Genomic DNA, 19496 nt, shown 5'->3' on the forward strand with positions numbered 1-19496 from the left:
ACTGTGTTACCCAAGAGCTATGGAAATCGAAGACACAGTTGCAACATGCACAAGTTGCAGTTAATGCTGTAGCGTGCAAAGAGAGGACTGCTGTATTAGGAAGTACTTCAACTAGCAATAATATAAATGATGGCCATGTACTAACGAGCACTCAGTTTCAACGCAAATTCACATTCAGCCATGCTTTGTTTTTTTGTTCTTTTTTTCTACTGGGTGTTTGTCTTTTCCCAGCGCTCTTTCTATATTCTTTTTTGGCTAGATGCTACATATAAAACCTCCCAATCAATAGCTTGCCTTTTACTTTCTTCATGGAGCCTTTTGTCAACAGAAGTATTTAATTTTACTGCAGTTGAATTTATCAATTTCATCCTTTAAAGTTTGTGCTTTTTATGTCTTAAGAAATCCTTGACATCACAAAATTATTTTTCTACATTTTCTCCTAAAAGTTTTAAAGATTTGCTTTATATATGTAGCCTTTAATCTATGAGGAGGTTAGTGCATAGGGTAAAATAGGGATCTACTATTATCTTTTTCATATCTAAGCACCATTTAATGAATGGTTAATTCAATCTTTCCCACTAATTTCTAATGCTACCTCTGCCATCTAAATGATGCCTAAATTTCTCTTCCTAGATTCTACATCCAATTTTCCTCTCAGTCCATTTGTCTGGCCTTTTCCAGTACCACACTCTTTTAATTACTCTAGCTTTAGAATAAGAATCAGTTCACTGTTTTACAAAACCAACTGGTATTTTAACAGTCATTACAAGGTAGCTTTCCCCCCTAAAAAAAGTCATCAGTATTGTTTTGTGCATAGTCTATGAAATTAGTTGTGTCTCTGAGGTCAGAATTTAGATGTCTGTCACCCAGCAAGTTAAGGGCCTGAGGTCTATGGCTTGGCTTCAAAGAAATTATTAATCTTCTGTATTGTATGAATAAATTGGCACAGGTGCATATAGGTATTTTTCTACATGAGAATAAATGGCTTTCATCAAAATTTTCAGAAGAGGGTACATGCCAACCAATGGAACAGAACAGACCCATGCACCCAGTCAAATGATCTTTGACAGGGTGCCAAAACTACACAATATGAAAAGGAAAATCTCTTCAGCAAATGATGCTGGGAAAGCTAGATATCCATATGCAAAAAAAGAGAAACTGGACCTTTACCTTATACCATACACAAAAATCAACTCAAAATGGAATAAAGATTTAAAGGTAACACCTTTTACTGTTTTCTTTTTCAGCTATGCCACGTAGCTTGTGGGATCTTAGTTCCCCAACCAGGGATTGAACCCAGGCCCACCGCATTAAAGGTAACGCCTTAAAGTATAAAATTCCTAAAGGAAAACATGGGGGAAAGCTTCATAAGATTGGTATTGGTAATAATTTCTTGGACATGACACAAAAGGCACAGGCAGGAGTAAAAATAGACAAGTGGGACTATATCAAACCAAAAACTTTCTGTACAGCAAAGGAAACAATCAAGAGTCAAAAGGCAACCTATGGAATGGGAGAAAAGATTTGTAAACCATATACTGGATAAGGGCTTAATATCCAAAATATAAAAGGAACACCTAGAACTCAGTAACAGAAAAACAAATAACTCAATTAAAGAACTGGAAAAGGAATTGAATAGACATTTCTCCACAAGAAGACATACAAATGGCCAACAAGTAATATTTAAAGATGCTCAAGGGACTTCCCTGGTGGCGCAATGGTTAAGAATCCGCCTGCCAATGCAGGGGACATGAGTTTGAGCCCTGGTCCAGGAAGATCCCACATGCCGTGGAGCAACTAAGCCCGTGTGCCACAACTACTGAGCCTGTGCTCTAGAGCCCGCAAGCCATAACTGCTGAGCCCACGTGCCACAGCTACTGAAGCCCACACACCTAGGGTCCGTGCTCTGCAACAAGAGAAGCCACTGCAATGAGAAGCCCGCACACCACAACGAAGAGTAGCTCCCACTCGCCGCAACTAAAAAAAGCCCACGTGCAGCAACGAAGACCCAACGCAGCCAAAAGTAAATAAATAATAAAATAAAATAAAGATGTTCAACATCACAATCATCAGGGAAATGCAAATCAAAACCACAGTGAGGTATCACCTCACACCTGTTAGGAACTGTTATATTATACTAACATTACTTTTTAAAAATATATATGTACTTAAAAAAAAGGATTAATTAAAATATATATATTAATTTTTTAGAAAAACAGAAAATAATAAATGCTGGCAAGAGTATGGAAAAACTGGAATTCTTATGAACTGTGGGTAGGAATGTAAAATGCAGCCACAATGAAAAACAGTATGGAGGCTCTTCAAAAAATTTAAAACAGAATTATCATATGATCCAGCAATTTCCCTTCTGGGTATTTACCCAGAAGAACTGAAAACAGGGTCTCAAAGAAATATCTTCAGTTCCATGTTTATTGCAGCATTATTCATAATAGCCAAGAGATGGAAACAACCTAAATGTCCATTGACAGATAAATGAATAAACAAAATGTGCTATATACTTACAATGGAATATTATTCAACCATAAAAACAGAAATCCTTCATATGCTACAACATGGATGAACTTTGAAAACATCATGCTAGGTGAAATAAGCCACTCATAGAAGGATAAATATTTATGATTCCACTTACATGAAGTATCTAAAGTAACCAAACTCATAGAAAGTAGAATGGTGGTTACCAGGGGCCGGGGTAAGGAGGAAATAAAGAGTTACTGTTCAAAAGATATAGAGTTTCAGCCATGCAAGATGAAAATGTTCTAGAGATTTGCTATACAACACTGTGCTCATAGTTAACAACACTGTACATTTTAAAAACTCGTAAGAAGAGCAGATCTCATGTTATGTGTTTTTTACCACAAGTAAAAACAAACAAACAAAAAAACCTCAGCAGGATACATCACATTCAAATTGCTGAAAACCAAAAATCAAGAGAAAATCTTTATAGAAAATGATCAACCCATGCAAACATTAACCACAAGAAAGCTGTAGTGGCATCGCAATCATCAGAACAAACAGCAATACCAGAATGATATCACACAAATGATAAAAGGGTGATTTCACCAAGAAGATACAACAATCCTAGATATGTATACACCTAACAAAAGAGCTTCAAAAGACATGAAGAAAAACAAATAGAACTGAAAAGAGAAATAAGCAAATTCACAATTACAGGTGGAGATTTCCCACTCCTTTGGTAACTGATAGAAGATGTAGACAAAGTGAGTAGATACATAAAATACCTTGGTGAAAGAGCAGGGTCAGTTCTTTTCTCAGCCTTTTCATTAGAGGATAGATCCACAATGTCATCTGTGTTCTGTACACAGGGAAGCTTTTGTTCCTTATTGCTTTCATCTTCATTTATCTCAGGACTTAAAGACAGGCATTTATCTATTAATACAAAATGCATATTATTATAAAAATGATAGCAAAAACATATATATTTAAAGCACAAAGGAATTTACATATAACACTGTAATGTAATGATCAAGAAATTATCCCAAAGTCCAATTTCTTAAAAGTTGAGCTATTCTGCTTTATATGTAATGTCTTTACCAGTAAGCCACAAAGAGCATATTATGATGCTTATAAATCACACTATGCTATCTATCAGGGTTCACGTACTAAAATCTTATTGGTGAAGTTGAACCACATAAAACTTAAATTTTACAGAAAGGTTGTTCTGATCTGTTACTATTTTTTCTCCTCTCTTTAATTGGTTATCTGCTTTAAGTAATCTATATGTGAATTCTTCAAGAAAGAGACCGAGACTTCCCTAAACTCTTAGCTCTCATTCCCTAGTGACTCACAAGTGTCAAAATGTCTGTATACTAGGGAGCTTTAAAAAAGAAAAATGAGGGCTTCCCTGGTGGCGCAGCGGTTGGGGGTCCGCCTGCCGATGCAGGGGACATGGGTTCATGCCCCGGTGTGGGAGGATCCCACATACCGCGGAGCGGCTGGGCCCGTGAGCCATGGCCGCTGAGCCTGCGCGTCCGGAGCCTGTGCTCTGCAATGGGAGAGGCCACAGCAGTGAGAGGCCCGCGTACCGCAAAAAAAAAAAAGAAAAGAAAAGAAAAATGAGAGGAATACTTATTCTAGTACCTTTTATACAAATTAAACAACTTATTTTGGGTTCATAGAAGTGCTCTGTAGAGACAGAACATGAAAACCTGTGATTTATTAACAGACACAATACACATTTAATTATATGCACGTGACTTAGAATAATTGTTAATGTGAACACACAGGAGGTAACACATCTCAGAGACAAACTTGAGAGAAATATCTCCCCATTTCACTCTTTTTTTAATAAATGTTTTTTCTTTAAATTAAAAGTAAAAGGGTTTAACCCAGTACCATGAATACAGAACCAATTAATAAGCATTATTAGTTGCTACTATCCAGAAGAAAAGTAGTTAACTTATACATCATATTAGTGTACGTGTCTTCACAAGTAATATAGGGGCTATTAACATATGTAATACACTTACTTTTGTGGTTTTCTCCTTTAGAAGAGCCTGGCTGAACAGTGGCATTTCCTGAAAGATTTACCTCTTGTTCACTACTTTCATCCTGATTCTTTCTTCTCCTTTTCTTTTGATTTATATCTTGTTCTAATGCATTCTGTTCTGAATCCTGTCCTGATAAAGTCAGAGACTGTTCTTCTTCTTCAACTGTCTGAGCATCCTTTTGAGATTCTTCTGTGTCTGAAATTCTAGTGCTCACAGACTCATCTGGATTATCATTCACTCTTTCACTGGAGACTTTTTTCACTTAAAGTAAGAGAAATTGTTATAAATATAAAAACAGCCTGCAGAAAAATTCTTAAAGGTGGAGAAGATAAACACATAAGGATGTCTGAGCGAAAATTTAAAGACAACCTAAACTGTCCAATAGAGAATGACTAAATAAGTTATAATACATTTATGCTATAGAAATCCATGCAGCAAATAACAATGAGGTAGGTTTGTATGTAGTCATGTACAAGCTTTCAAAAAATATTGTTGCCTTAAAAAAAAAATCAAGTTGCAGAACAATATACACAGTATCACCACACTTTTAAGAAAAACAATTACATGTACTCTAAGACACATACACATTTATAAGCATAGAAAAGAGTTTACTAACAATCATCCCTAAGAAAGCTAAGACTTTGAGGGCAGGGTACAAGAGAGAGTTCAAGTATTTTATTTTCTGTATCCTTTATTTTTCAATGAACAACCTTATTAACAAATATTTTTAAACAATTTCTAGTGCCTTTTTTTGAAGGCATATTAATAGTTAACTTTATCAAAAGATGAAAATAATGAATTACATTTTAAAAAACAAAATGTTATTTATTTTTATTCAAAAAAAGTCAAAACAAGATTTTAAAACTAAGAAAATATGCTGGATTTATTCCTTATCAGAATAATAATCAGCAATTTTTAAATTCTGAGACTTGTAACAAAGTACCTGAACAGTTCTCACATTAAATAAGACACAGTGAGTTACTTATGCTAACACTGTAACATAATAACCACAAGATTAGTGATAGATTAACATATCTATTTTAATTTCCCAGGGCTATGTAAGTTAAAAAAATGACTAAAGAATGAAATAACTTTGCAGTTATCAATACTACTTTTAAAAAGATAGGGGCGCTATGCTCTAGAAAAAGAAGTTCTATATTGGCTCTGTGCAGGAGTTAACAAAGCCGGCCTCACTGCTCTCCTTTGAAAGGCCTGCTTCAAAGGTTGGCCCTCAGCTTCCCTGGTGGCGCAGTGGTTGGGAGTCCGCCTGCCGATGCAGGGGACACGGGTTCGTGCCCTGGTCCGGGAGGATCCCACTTACCGCGGAGCGGCTGGGCCCGTGAGCCATGGCCGCTGAGCCTGCGCATCTGGAGCCTGTGCTCCGCAACAGGAGAAGCCATAGCAGTGAGAGGCCCGCGTACAGCAAAAAAAAAAAAAAAAAAAAATGTTTAAAAAGGTTGGCCCTTGGGCTGCGTCTGTAAACTTGGGTTTGGGGAGAGTTCCCACCAGCCTAACTGACAAAAGTGGCTCGCTATACCTAAATTGTTTAAATAAACAATGTGGTTTATGCTGAACAAATGCTTTCCTTTTGGGGGTTTTGAATTCTGGTACATTCCAGGAAGAAGGTGTCTACATGACCAACCTCTAATAAAAATCTTGGGTGCTGAGTTTCTAACAAGCTTCCCTGGTAGACAGCTTTTTACACCTCATTCCTACTTGTTGGGGAATTAAGCACATCCTGTGTGACTCTACTGGGAGATGACTCTTGGAAGCTTTACTTCTTTTCCCTAGACTTTGACCTATGTGCCTTTCCCTTTGCCAATTTTGCTCTGTATACTTTCATTGTAATAAATCTCAGTTGTCTGTACAACTATATGCTGAATCCTATGAGTCCTAGCAAATAATTGAACCTGGGGGTGCTCTTGGGGTCCCCCTACACAGGCTCTCACAGTCCTAGCTTGAATCCTGCCTCTACCACTACTAACACTGTGAGATCTTAGGAAAAAATGACTTAGGATCTCTGAGGTTATTTCTGGGTTATTAAAACAAAAGGAATGGGGCTGGAATGTATAACTAATATATAAGGTTCCCTGTAGTTCAAAGATTCTTCAAATTATGTGATTATAGCTAAACAATGTCCTCAGATCAGAATTCAAATAGTTAAGAAAATATAAGCCTAAAAATAGAAATACTCACATATGAACAATTTCCTACCTGGTACAAGTCAACATTAACACTCAGAAATAAGGTGGGCTTTGAGTCACAAGCCCAAAGTATTAGAGTCCCTTTTTTTTTTTTTTTTAGACTTTTGTGCCAGATTTGTTTTACAGAGAAAAATGATAATAAGTAACCAAACATGACACCCCAATATTCTGATGCTCCTTTATTAGCTACAACTATGCCCTCAATGCAAGAAAGATGTCAAATAACCCAGCCATCCAATTATAAAATTTAAAAGGGAGCTGCTGTTTGGGGCCAGATAACTAGAAGATTGAAGAAAAATCAATTCCCTCCAATTGGATGTCCTGATGATCTCAACTACCTGAACTACATATGAACACCCTAAGACTTGAGGGACAATATTGCAAGCCTATTATTATTAAGTAAAATAACACACTTTCTTTTAAATAAATACCTTTTACATTTTTCCGTGATTTAGAGGACTTCTTCTCCTTTAAAGTCTGATTTTTAACAGATTTTTGTTTTCTTTTCTCTTCTTCAGCAAGAACTTTCTGAAGCAAATGAGCAAAAAAATCGAAGTCAAAAGGGCGCTTTTCCTCTGTTTAAAAAAAAAAAAAGAAACTTCAAGTTTTTATTTTAAAAAAAGGAAAAGAACTTTCAAGTTTTAATTTTTCTTAAGTATAATATCAAAAGCGAATGGGCTTAGCAGCAGAACGGACAAAGAACTCTAATCACTGTAGTACAGTCACATAACAGAACATCACTGAGCAATAAAAAGGAACAAACTATATTAGTTTAAAAAATAAAGAAAAGGAACTACTGATACAAGCAATAATACAGGTGAATCTCAAAAACATGCTGAGTGAAAGAAGCCAAACACAAATGAGTATATACTGTATGATTCTATGAATAAGACGTTCTAGAACAAGATAAACTAACCTATGATGATTCAAATGAAAATAGCAGTCGCCTGGGTCAGGATTAGGAGTGGAGATTGACTAGAAAGGGAAAGAAGTGGCCTCGCTAGAGTGATGAAAATGTTCCATGGCTTGTTTTGTGTGGTGGTTACACAGGTGTACTCTTTGTCAAAACTCAAACTATAAATTGCACTGTCCATAATTATAAATACACTTTTTTAAAAGGCTAGGATGATTAAGAAGTCTTCAAAAGCCTATCCACCACTTTATGTCCTCACTTTATTACAATTCTTTCACTATTAACTCTTACTCTTCCCAATATCAGCGAAGAGGATAGTAAATGAGTATTGATCAGGACCACTCTCACTAAATACCTATTAACAGTATTATATCAGAAAGAGTAATCTATGAACAAACCAGAATGAATCCACTCCAGGAGTTAATCCTTGCCTCAGCTCTGTGTCTACAAATACAGTGAATACAGAGAAGTGCATACAGGGAAAATGGTGCTCTATATACATAAGCTCCAAGATTGTTCTGATTACAAGATGATCACAAGATGGCCTCAGAAAAAGAGGTATATACCAAAACAAAAGTAAATTAGCCTCAGGAAACTAAGCCCAAACCTGAGATTCTTGAAAGCCCTATTTTATTGTGGACCCAGCTTTTTATCTGTTCTGACCTTCCACACAAATGATTCTGAAAAACACAGCACTAAAATAATCCATAAAGTTCTCAGAGGAATTAAAATTATAAGTTCTGGGCTTCCCTGGTGGCGCAGTGGTTGAGAGTCCGCCTGCCGATGCAGGGGACACGGGTTCGTGCCCCGGTGTGGGAGGATCCCACATGCCGCGGAGCGGCTGGGCCCGTGAGCCATGGCCACTGAGCCTGCGCGTCCGGAGCCTGTTGCTCCGCAACGGGAGAGGCCACAACAGTGAGAGGCCCGCGTACCGCAAAAAAAAAAAAAAAAAAAAAAAAAAATATATATATAAGTTCTAAAAAACACCATTTGGGTTTTTTTGTGTTTGTGTTTTAACAATTTCCACTACAAAGCATCAAACAGTGAATTTTAAAGGTTCTATTATAATGGTTTTAACAATGGTTCCACACCCCATAAAGACAGTTTATAGGTTTATGGACTCTTTTCTGATTATACTTCATTAAACATAACGAAAAGTTTCAAGACCACTTCTCTAAAATGGAGAGGGTTGAGGACTAAAATATTCCAGATATTCCAGAAGCCACTCCTAGAAGTGGTTTTCCTGAGGACTCAATACCACATTTGTAAGGTATAGGGTCCACTCATCTACCTTTGTGTCTACTCATAAAATAAATGTACATGCTATACAATCTAAGTACCTCTCTTTAGAATTTTTTTCTAAGATTAGCACTATGGCAAAGGAACACTGAATACACTTATTAATCATGAAACGTTGGTAACTATATTCCAAACAAAGAATACAGGAACTACTTTAAATAGTACATTTAATTCTGTTTTTCTTTACAGATCCCTTGATGTAGTTCTCTGGACTTAAAAAGAAACAATGTTCATTTTAATGAGGTTATTAGTTAAAAGCTGAAAGGTATACATCATTTCTTCAAATCAGGTCTAAATTCAAACGTCACCTATTCAGGCACTTCCTGGTGGCACAGTGGTTAAGAATCTGCCTGCCAATGCAGGGGACACGGGTTCGAGCCCTGGTCCGGGAAGATCCCACATGCTGTGGAGCAGCTAAGCCCGTGCGCCACAACTACTGAGCCTGTGCTCTAGAGCCCACGAGCCACAACTACTGAGCCTGCGAGCCACAACTACTGAAGCCCGTGCACCTAGAGCCCGTGCTCCGCAACAAGAGAAGCGACCGCAGTGAGACGCCAGGGCACCACAACAAAGAGTAGCCCCCACTTGCCGCAACTAGAGAAAAGCCCGTGCGCAGCATCGAAGACCCAATGCAGCCAAAAATAAATAAATAAAACAAATAAATTTATTTAAAAAAAAAATCACGTCTTCAGACAGAACTTCCCTTAATACCCAATCTAAACACCCACCCCCTAACTCCCTCTTTTTTCTTCTTAGAAATTAATCACTATCTGAAATTATCCTGCTTACCAATTATATTCCTCCTCCACCCAATTAGACTTAAGGCTCTAAAAGCAGGATTCTCCACCTGCCCTGTTCACCATGATATCCTCAATGCCTACAACAGTGACTAGCACACAGCAGGTGGTCTGTATTACTGACTGAATGACAGACTTACCACAGTAGGTAAAGAATCATCTATAGTGTAATATCTTCCAGAAACAATTAACCTCTTCTTCAGTACAGTTCCCCCAGAATAAAGAGCACTTAGAAATAGTATCTTCAGTCCCCCTAATTTCTTGGACTCAGAACTCTGCTTACTTGCTTCTTGATGTTTTAGCTATTCCCTTGCCTATAGATCTATATGAACTGCCAGACCTGAACTGCTAAAGAGAAAAATTTCCAGTCTTACTCTTCCTATGACAATATAGGGATGAAACAAATCTAAAACACACTGGAACCAAAGACAAAACATTGGTCATTTTTTAGAATCTCCAAATGATTCCTTGTGAAAGAGGTCTTAATACTTACGGAATGCTTTGTCTATTCTCCATCCATTTGTTTTCTCTTCACGTTTAAATTTATTCTGTTAACAAAACAAAACAAAAACTCTTTGGTAATTTTCTCCCATTAAACAAGTGCAGATTATGTCTTAAAAAAAGCATCAAAATAAAATTCTTATAATAACATATGATTCTCTAATAAATAATACATCTTTGCTGATAGGCGAGTTACTTAAACCCTTAGCTTTTAAAAAATAGAAATGAAAGATTTATACTGAGCTCTGTGCTCCTCCTTATGATCAGTAACATGAATTAGCAATGAAAACTGGATTTACAGAGGATAGAAAAAAAATAAAGTCCACTAGCGTGGAAACAGATCAAACAGTAATCAATTAAGCTAACCAGTATTAACTCTTTAAAAACTAGTATATTCATATCAAGTTAAAACTCTTACATTATTATTCTGTTTTTAATGGCATGGAGGGGAAACTGTAAAGAAACAACTAAGCAAAATTTTGAAGCAGGCCAAGTTTATGTTTAGAAACTTCTTTATATTAAGAACATTTCCTCATGCTTTTCTGAGCACCAAAGAGCCCCATTCCCAATTCCACTCCAGATTACCTCCTTTAAGATGGAGATGGTTAAGGTTTAGGGTTCAATGCATCCTAAGGTCGTTAGAAAGTCTGAGGGCATACACATACACAAACACACCCTGCAGGAGGGAACAATCAGCCAACCTCTCCCTTCTACAGATCAGTGGTCTGAAAGCTTTTATTAAAAGTACAAAAATTGTTTTATTGAAAAAAAAGAGAGAAAAATCACACAAAATAAAGAACCTCTTCATGGCCCCATTCTTCCCTCCAAAAGAAACTACCCACTAACCTGACTTTATATTTTTTATTAATTAATTTATTTATTTATTTATTTATTGGCTGTGTTGGGGCTTTGTTGCTGCACGCAGGCTTTTTCTAGTTGCAGCGAGTGGGGGCTACTCTTCGCTGCAGTGCACAGGCTTCTCCTTGCGGTGGCTTCTTTTGTTGCGGAGCACAGGCTCTAGGCGCTCCAGCTTCAGTAGTTGTAGCACGTGGGCTCAGTAGTTGTGGCTCACAGGCTCTAGAGCACAGGCTCAGTAGTTGTGGCACACAGGCTTACTTGCTCCGTGGCAAGTGGGATCTTCCCAGACCAGGGATCGAACCAGGGACACAGTCCCCTGCATTGGCAGGTGGATGCTTAACCACTGCGCCACCAGGGAAGTCCTAACCTGTCTTTAAAGCAATCACTTTCTTACATTTCCTCACTGTTTATCATCCAAGCGTACATCCTTAAGCTCTATAGTTTAGCCTTTCCTATTTTTTTAAAACTTCATGTGACTAACATCTTTCAACCTACAGATTATCCCTCTATTCCATTCTTTATTTTTCCTCATAAAACTTATTACCAAGTAGTATAGAAGTTTTCAAGGAAGATCATCTTTCTCCCTTAAAAGATCATATTATTCTTTAAACATTTCCTCAAAAGTTAACAAAAGTCAGGTCCACATGTAACAAAAGTCACATAAGAAGTGACAGACTACAATTACTAAATTAAACATCCTGAGAGAAATAACAGTAGGCTTTAGGCATTATTCAATTCTAAAACATTGTTACATCATATTTTACTTAATTGAGAATATAATCCAGAACAAGTTAAAATATTTTTGAAGAATGTATTGATGTTCATCATTTTTTTTTTCTGGCCACCCCACACAGCTTGTGAGATCTTAGTTCCCGGACCAGGGATCAAATCCAGGCCCTAGCAGTGAAAGTGCAGAATTCTAACCAGTGGACCACCAGGGAATTCCCTGATATTAATCATTGAATTCATAGGCAGGAACCACTGTAGGCCAAATTCCACAATTATAAAATAAATCCCATAATTTCCATCTCTGGCCCTGACAAAAACTGGTAACGGGCTTTTTCCACATATCCAACCCAACGTAAATAATTTTAACACCAAACAAAATAAATGTATCAACTATTTTCAAGCACTAGACAATAGGCAGAGCAAGACTACAATCCCACAATCCCAGAGAGAAGGGAAACACAAAAGATGTACCAACGTTCACACTGGCTGTCTGCCTGGGCTAAATTTCCTAACCAATGAAAGAGAGAAAAAGGCCAAACAGAGAACAGAGATCCTACTGAGCTGAGGAAGTAGATAATCCTTAGGGGCAGGGTTCTACAGAGAAGAGAGCTATTTAAAGAGGAGTCTCACAAGCCTGGTAGAAGTATCCCATAGGCTGTTGGTCTGGGTTCCATATGCCCAGAGCATAAGCTCTAGTGGAGAACAGCTACTACAGGGACAGGAGCAAAAAGAAGATACTAGAGGTCACGTAACATAGTGAGATGACAGGGTTCTTCCCACATGAATGGAAAGATTTTGTTAACATCCAAACATTCACCTCAGACACCAGAACAACCACCACTTAGAGACAGGGATCACACCCTAGAGTAGCCTTTCTCAATTGAGGTTCTAGCATGAGAATTAAGCCCTAATGCCCTAAGGGATATACTACATGTAATGAATCACCTTCTTTCCTGTACACCTAGAATGGTGTAATATGACCACCCTTAGAAAAGATTAGAAAACAGTAACACAAATTATTTTCTGTAGTTCAGATGAGAAACCTAGAGTAAGGACCAGTCTTAATAAAGCCTAAAATCAAGCCTTGGGAAGAAGAAGGAGAGTTGGCAATATATTAACTGCCTTCTAGAACTAAACACTCTTTAAAGGAAAAAAATACAAAATAAAAACAAACATAATCCAGACACTGTGCAACATATCCACAATGTCCAACATGCAACTGAAAAAAAAAATCCACAAGACATGAGAAAAGACATGAAAATGTGATGCAGTCAAGGAAATGAAGAGTCAACAGAAACAGATCCCAATATAACCCAGATGTTGAAATTAGCAGATGAGAAAGTTAAAGCCCCTGTTATATGTTCAAGGATTTGAAGGAAAATATGGAATGAGCAGATACAGAAATCTTAGCAGAGGAATGGAAACTAAGAAAAATAACCAAGGTGAAATCACAGAAATGAAAGGTATAATATCAGAAATGAAACATTCACTGAATGGGCTTAACAGCAGACTGAAGATAGCAGAAGACAGGATCAGTGAACTTATAAACATGATACCAGAAACTAACCAAACTGAAATAAAGAAAAAAGACTGGGGAAAAAAATGGACAGAGCTTTGGTAATCTGTAGTACAATGTCATGCAAACTAACACAGGTAAGCGGAGCACCAGAAGCAGGGAACAAAGCAGAAAAAACATTTTAAAAAACAACTCTTGGGCAAATCATAAACAAACTGCTGAACACCAAAGTTAAAGAAAAAAATCTTGAAAGCAGTCATAGAAAAGCAATTCATATATATGTATAACTGAATCACTCTGCTGTACAGCAGAAATTAACACAACATTGCAAATCAACTATACTTGAATAAAATAAATTAAAAAAAAAAAAGAAAACCGGGCTTCCCTGGTGGCGCAGTGGTTGAGAGTCCGCCTGCTGATGCAGGGGACATGGGTTCGTGCCCCAGTCTGGGAGGATCCCACGTGCCTCAGAGCGGCTGGGCCCGTGAGCCATGGCCGCTGAGCCTGCGCATCCAGAGCCTGTGCTCTGCAACGGGAGAGGCCACAGCAGTGAGAGGCCCGCATACCGAAAAAAAAGAAAAAAGAAAACCTTAAACACAAAAAAGAAAAGCAATTCATGACATGAATGACATGAGTGATGGCTGACTTTTCATCAGAAATACTGGAGGCCAGTGGACAATGGAATGACATTTTAAAAGCACTGAAAGGAAAAACTATCTAACCAGACTTGTATACCTAGCAAAAATGAGACTAAAAAAAGTCTTTCAGAAAAATGAAAGCTGAAAGAATTTTTCAACAGCAGATAGGGTATTCAGAACTACAAGGAGTGAAAAGCATCAGAAATGGTAAACATGTGGCTAAATATTAAAGACTACAGTTGACTCTTGAACAACCTAACTTTGAACTGTGTGGATCCACTTAAATATGTGAATTTTTTTCAATAGTAAATACTACAGTACTACACAATCCGAGTTTGGCTGAATCCATGGATACGTAACTGCAGATACAGAGGAATCGCAGATATGAAAGGCCAACTATAAGTTATACTCAGATTTTTCACTGCAAGGAGGATCGACACTCCTAACCCCTGCATTATTCAAGGGTTAACTGTAGTTTCTTTAATCTACTAAATTTCCGTTAAAAACAAAAGACTCTCTAAGCTAAAATAAGTTCATGGGTAGTAGGGTTTATAAGTAGAAGTAAAACATGTAATAGAATGAAGGATGGAAGGTAAATAGAATTCTTCTTCTAAGAGGATACTATGTAAAGAGTAAAAAGGTACAACAGAAATAAAATACTAAAATAATTTGATTAACCCCATTTAAAGCAGGAAAAGATGAGTAAAAAACAGATGGAATGAATGGGAAATAGTGAGATGGTAGACTTAAACACAGCCATGTCAATTATCACATTAAACATAAATGAACTAAGTTGTTAACAGAAATGTAAAACAGACATTTTGTTTTATTTTTATCAGGGGCAACATAAGAATACAATGAACATTTCCTGTAGATACAATGAATCTATCTACAAAACAGAAACAGACTCATAGACATAGAGAACAGACTTGTGGTTGCCGGGGGGTTGGAGGGTGGGGAGAGGGATGGACTAGGAGTCTGGGGTTGGTAGATGCAAACTGTTACATTTAGAATGGATAAACAACATGGTCCTACTGTATAGCACAGGGATCTATATTCAATATCCTGTGATAATAAACCATAATGGAAAAGAATATAAAAAAAGAATGTCTCTATGTGTATAACTGAGTCACTGCTGTACAGCAAAGATTGGCACAGCATTGTAAATCAACTATACTTTAATTTAAAAAATAAAAATAAATGATCTGTGCCAAAAAAGAAAAGAAAAGGAAAGGAAAAAAATAGATCAATCTAAAGAGAGAAACACAAATCTGTAATTGTGGTTAGATGTGTCAACTCTTCTCTCAGTAACTGACAGAACTAGATGACCCCACACCCAACAACTGCAGAACATACATTCATTTCAAGTGCACACTGACCAAGGTGAGAGTATGATAAGCTTTATTTATTTATTTTTTGGGGCCATGCGGTGTGTCATGTGGGATCTTATAACCCGACCAGGGATCGAACCCACACCCCCTGCAGTGGAAGTGCAGAATCTTAACCACTGGACCGCCAAAGAAGTGCCGCAAGTATGATAGGTTGTTTTTTTTTTTTTTAAAGTATGATAGGTTTTAAAATAAATCTCAACAAATTTCAAAAAGCTTTAAATCTTACAGATTATGTCCTTTGACATTCAGAATGTCAAAGAAACAATAACAATAAGATATTTAGAAATGTCCCAATGTTGGAAATTAAACACACTTCTAAACAATTGACATGTCAAGGAAGAAATCACAAGGGAAGGACTTCCCTGGTGGCTCAGTGGTTAAGAATCCACCTGCCAATGCAGGGGACACAGGTTCAAGCCCTGGCCTAGGAAGATCCCACATGCCGTGGAGCAACTAAGTCCATGCGCCACAACTGCTGAGCCCATGTGCCTGGACCCCATGCCCTGCAACAAGAGAAGCCACCGCAATGAGAAGCAGGTGCACTGCAACGAAGAGTAGCTCCCACTCGACACAACTCGAGAAAGCCCACACGCAGCAACGAAGACCCAATGCAGCCAAAAATAAATAAATTAATTAATTAAAATTTAAAAAAAGAAAGAAATCATAAGGGCAACTAGAAAATATTTTTAACAGAATGATAATGAAAACAGTGTATCAATATTATGGGATACATTTACAGCTTAGATGAAAATGTATAGCTTTAAATGTCTACATTAAAAAAGAAGGGTTTGTTCTAAGTTTTCATCTAAGGAAGCTAGAAAAAAACAGAAAATTAAACCCAAAGTAAATACAGGCATACCTTGAGGATATTGCAGGTTCAGTTCCAGACCACTGCAATAAAGTGAATATCGCAATAAAGTAAGTCACACAGGTTTTTTTTTTTTTTGGTTTCCCAGTGCACACAAGAGTTACATTTACATTACAGTGAAGTAGTCTATTAAGTGTACAATAGCATTATGTCTAAAAAAAGCAATGTACATACTTAATTAAAAAATATTTTATTGCTAAAAAATGCTAACCATCATCTGACAATGCAGATGGTTTGCCACAAACCTTCAATTTGTAAAAAAAAACGCAGTATCTGTGACGTGCAATAAAACGAGGTATGCCTGAAGGAGGAAAGAAATGCTAAAGAGTTTTTTAAAAACCAATGAAAACACACAAACAATTGAAAACTTAACATAGCTAAAAGCTGGCTCATTAAAAGACTTTTGAAAGTCAAAAACCTTTAGCAAGACAAGAAAAAAGAAAAGAGAAAGAAAAATCATTAATCAATGAGATATATCACTATAAATCCTACAAACATTAAAATAGTAAGTGAATAGTATGAAATTTTTATGCCTATAAATTCAACAACTTAGCATCTAAACTGACACAAGAAGAAACTGAAACTATAAATACCCCTATATGTATTAAAGAAATTGCATTTATAATCAAAACCCTTCCTCCAAAGGAAACCATAGGCCCAGATGGTTTCACTGGTAAATTCTATCAAACATTAAAAGCAGGAATAATACTAATCTTAAACAAATTTTCTCAGATAACAAGAGGGAACACTTTCCAACTCATTTTCTATGACCACCATAACCTTGGTACCAAAAACACAAAGACACTAAAAGAAAATTATGAACGAATACTCTCATGAACAAAGATGCAAAAAATCCTCAAGAAAATATAACAAAAATCAGCAACATATAAGAAGAATACAGTATGACTAACTGGGATTTAACACAAGAATACAAGGTTGGTTCAAAATTTGAAAATCAAGGACTTCCCTGGTGGCGTAGTGGTTAAGGATCCGCCTGCCAATGCAGGGGGACATGGGTTCGAGCCCTGGTCCAGGAAGATCCCACATGCCACGGAGCAACTAAGCCCGTGAGCCACAACTACTGAGCCCATGTGCCACAACTACTGAAGCCCGCGCGCCTAGAGCCCATGCTCCGCAACAAGAGAAGCCACCACAATGAGAAGCCTGCGCACCGCAACGAAGAGTAGCCCCCACTCACCGTAACTAGAGAAAGCCCATGCATAGCAACGAAGACCCAACACAGCCAAAAATAAAATGAATAAATTTTTTTTAAAAAATTGAAAATCGATGTAATTCACTAGTCCATTTTTACTTTTCTATACTCTGCCCAAAGACCTGCTGGGACCACACTAAACTTTTAATGGAAGAGTCTAAACTGCTTCTAAAAGAAATAGTCTACTGACAAACTTATCATTAGTCACATCTGAGGGCTCCCCTATACGATCAACTTCTAGCCTTCACAGAACTTTAACATTCTGTTCTCCTTATATCAGAGATCAACATTTGAAAAGGAACATAAAGAATATAAAAAAATCCCTCATCTTTTGCAGAAATAGAATGACTATTACACTGTACACTGGTTCCCAGTAAATCAGTCCATGCCTAGTCTAGTTCAAGAAAAAAAAACCTTTCTTAATGGTCCCTTTAATTAATGAAAGAAAAAGCCCATGGTTAGATAAAAATCTCACTATGAATTAGAAATGCACTAGAGCAACATGGTGTGCACTCAAATGCACTCCAACCCAGGAAACTTGTAATGAAGTTTCTCAACAAAAGGAACTATAAGATAGAGAAAGATCATTCTTTTAGGCATATTAAAGCACTAATTGATTAACATCATTGCTGTTGTTAATAGTATCACTGGAAAAAAGAAAAATAGTATCACTGGTTGCCCCCAAAGTTAAGGTGGCCTAGGAAAGCAACGGTTAGACCAGATATTGAGAACTATATAACTCAGCATGTTCTCTTCCTAGGAAATTCAGAGATATATTTTGTGTTCAAAATATACCCTTAACCCAAAAGTTCTGGTACATTTATCTACTTTTTCATTACCTAACTCTTCTTTTATCTTAGTTTCACTGGCTTTATTGGTACTCCCTCAAATCCATTTTAGAAATAGGAAGATATAAATAAGAAAATATAATACTGAGGTTAAAGAGATTGTACTCATTTTATTTTATTATTATTTAAAATTTATCTATTTATTTGTTTCTTTTATTTTTGGTTGTGTTGGGTCTTCGTTGCTGCGCGCCGGCTTTCTCTAGTTGTGGTGAGCAGGGGCTACTCTTTGTTGCGGTGCACGGGCTTCTCATTGCAGTGGCTTCTCTTGTTGCGGAGCACAGGCTCTAGGCATGCAGGATTCAGTAGTTGTGGCACGTGGGCTCAGTAGTTGTGGCTTGCGGGCTCTAGAGCGCAGGCTCAGTAGTTGTGGCACACGGGCTTACTTGCTCCGCGGCATGTGGGATCTTCCCAGGCCAGGGCTTGAACCTGTGTCCCTTGCATTGGCAGGCGGATTCTTAACCACTGCGCCACCGGGGAAGCCCTGTACTCATTTTAGAATTGAGAAATACTACATTACTTTTTGAGCTATAAAGAAGGACAGATGTACCAAAAACACTGTAGTGAAAAAGGATGGACTGAGATTTCAACCAAAGGTTAAAAAAATAGTAATTTTTAGTCTCTTTTCGATCAACAAACATAATGGGTTTACTTTACCTTAATTTCTATCCTTGCTCTGTGAGGAAAAAGCTGTCCAATCATAGAAAAGTCAGTTCCTACCATGCTGATGGCTAAGAAAAACATATCTGTTTCTGTAAAAGTAAAAGATTTAGAAAGACTGAGAATAATCTTCTAAATATTTCAGAGGAAAAAAATCTTACCTAAGTATATTTTTTGAGTTAAAAATAAATTTGACAGTACTTAAGTTTTTTATTAAAGTCCAGTAAATCTTTTATCATAGAAATATATATCTACATACACGTACATAGACATATCTCAATTTTACTGCAAGGAACCTCATGGATCTATAAACACCTTCTTTAAACTTTTATATAGAAACATGGTTTAAGAAATTTGAATGTTCAAACCAAAGCAGCTGGAATTTTTAAAAAGACATTCTGCCTATCTGGTCTCAAGTGCCTTGAAGAAAACTGTCAGTCATAACCAGTATAATACTGCTGCTACGTAGGCAACTAAGACGTTCTAAGTAGTATGTGAAAGAAAGTAGCTAGAAAAATACACAAGAAACTGCTAA

General features: G+C 37.0%; 1 protein-coding gene across 4 annotated transcripts in view; it reads right to left on the reverse strand.

Moving 5' to 3' along the window:
- The window catches only part of BDP1 (B double prime 1, subunit of RNA polymerase III transcription initiation factor IIIB), an 89339-nt gene that overhangs the window by 59410 nt on the left and 10433 nt on the right, over positions 1-19496 (reverse strand). For 3 of the 4 annotated variants that reach the window (XM_032626740.1, XM_032626741.1, XM_032626739.1), the window contains exons 7-11: positions 18959-19053; positions 10236-10290; positions 7165-7308; positions 4509-4790; positions 3261-3408 (exon numbers count right to left, since the gene is read on the reverse strand). In XM_032626740.1, the coding sequence (XP_032482631.1) occupies positions 3261-3408; positions 4509-4790; positions 7165-7308; positions 10236-10290; positions 18959-19053 (724 nt within the window). Of the gene's footprint in view, positions 1-3260; positions 3409-4508; positions 4791-5850; positions 6013-7164; positions 7309-10235; positions 10291-18958; positions 19054-19496 lie in introns of those variants that run through there. The other variant, XM_032626742.1, reaches the window with a different exon arrangement.

This window comes from Phocoena sinus, chromosome 3, assembly GCF_008692025.1.
Source record: "Phocoena sinus isolate mPhoSin1 chromosome 3, mPhoSin1.pri, whole genome shotgun sequence".
NCBI lineage: Eukaryota > Metazoa > Chordata > Mammalia > Artiodactyla > Phocoenidae > Phocoena > Phocoena sinus.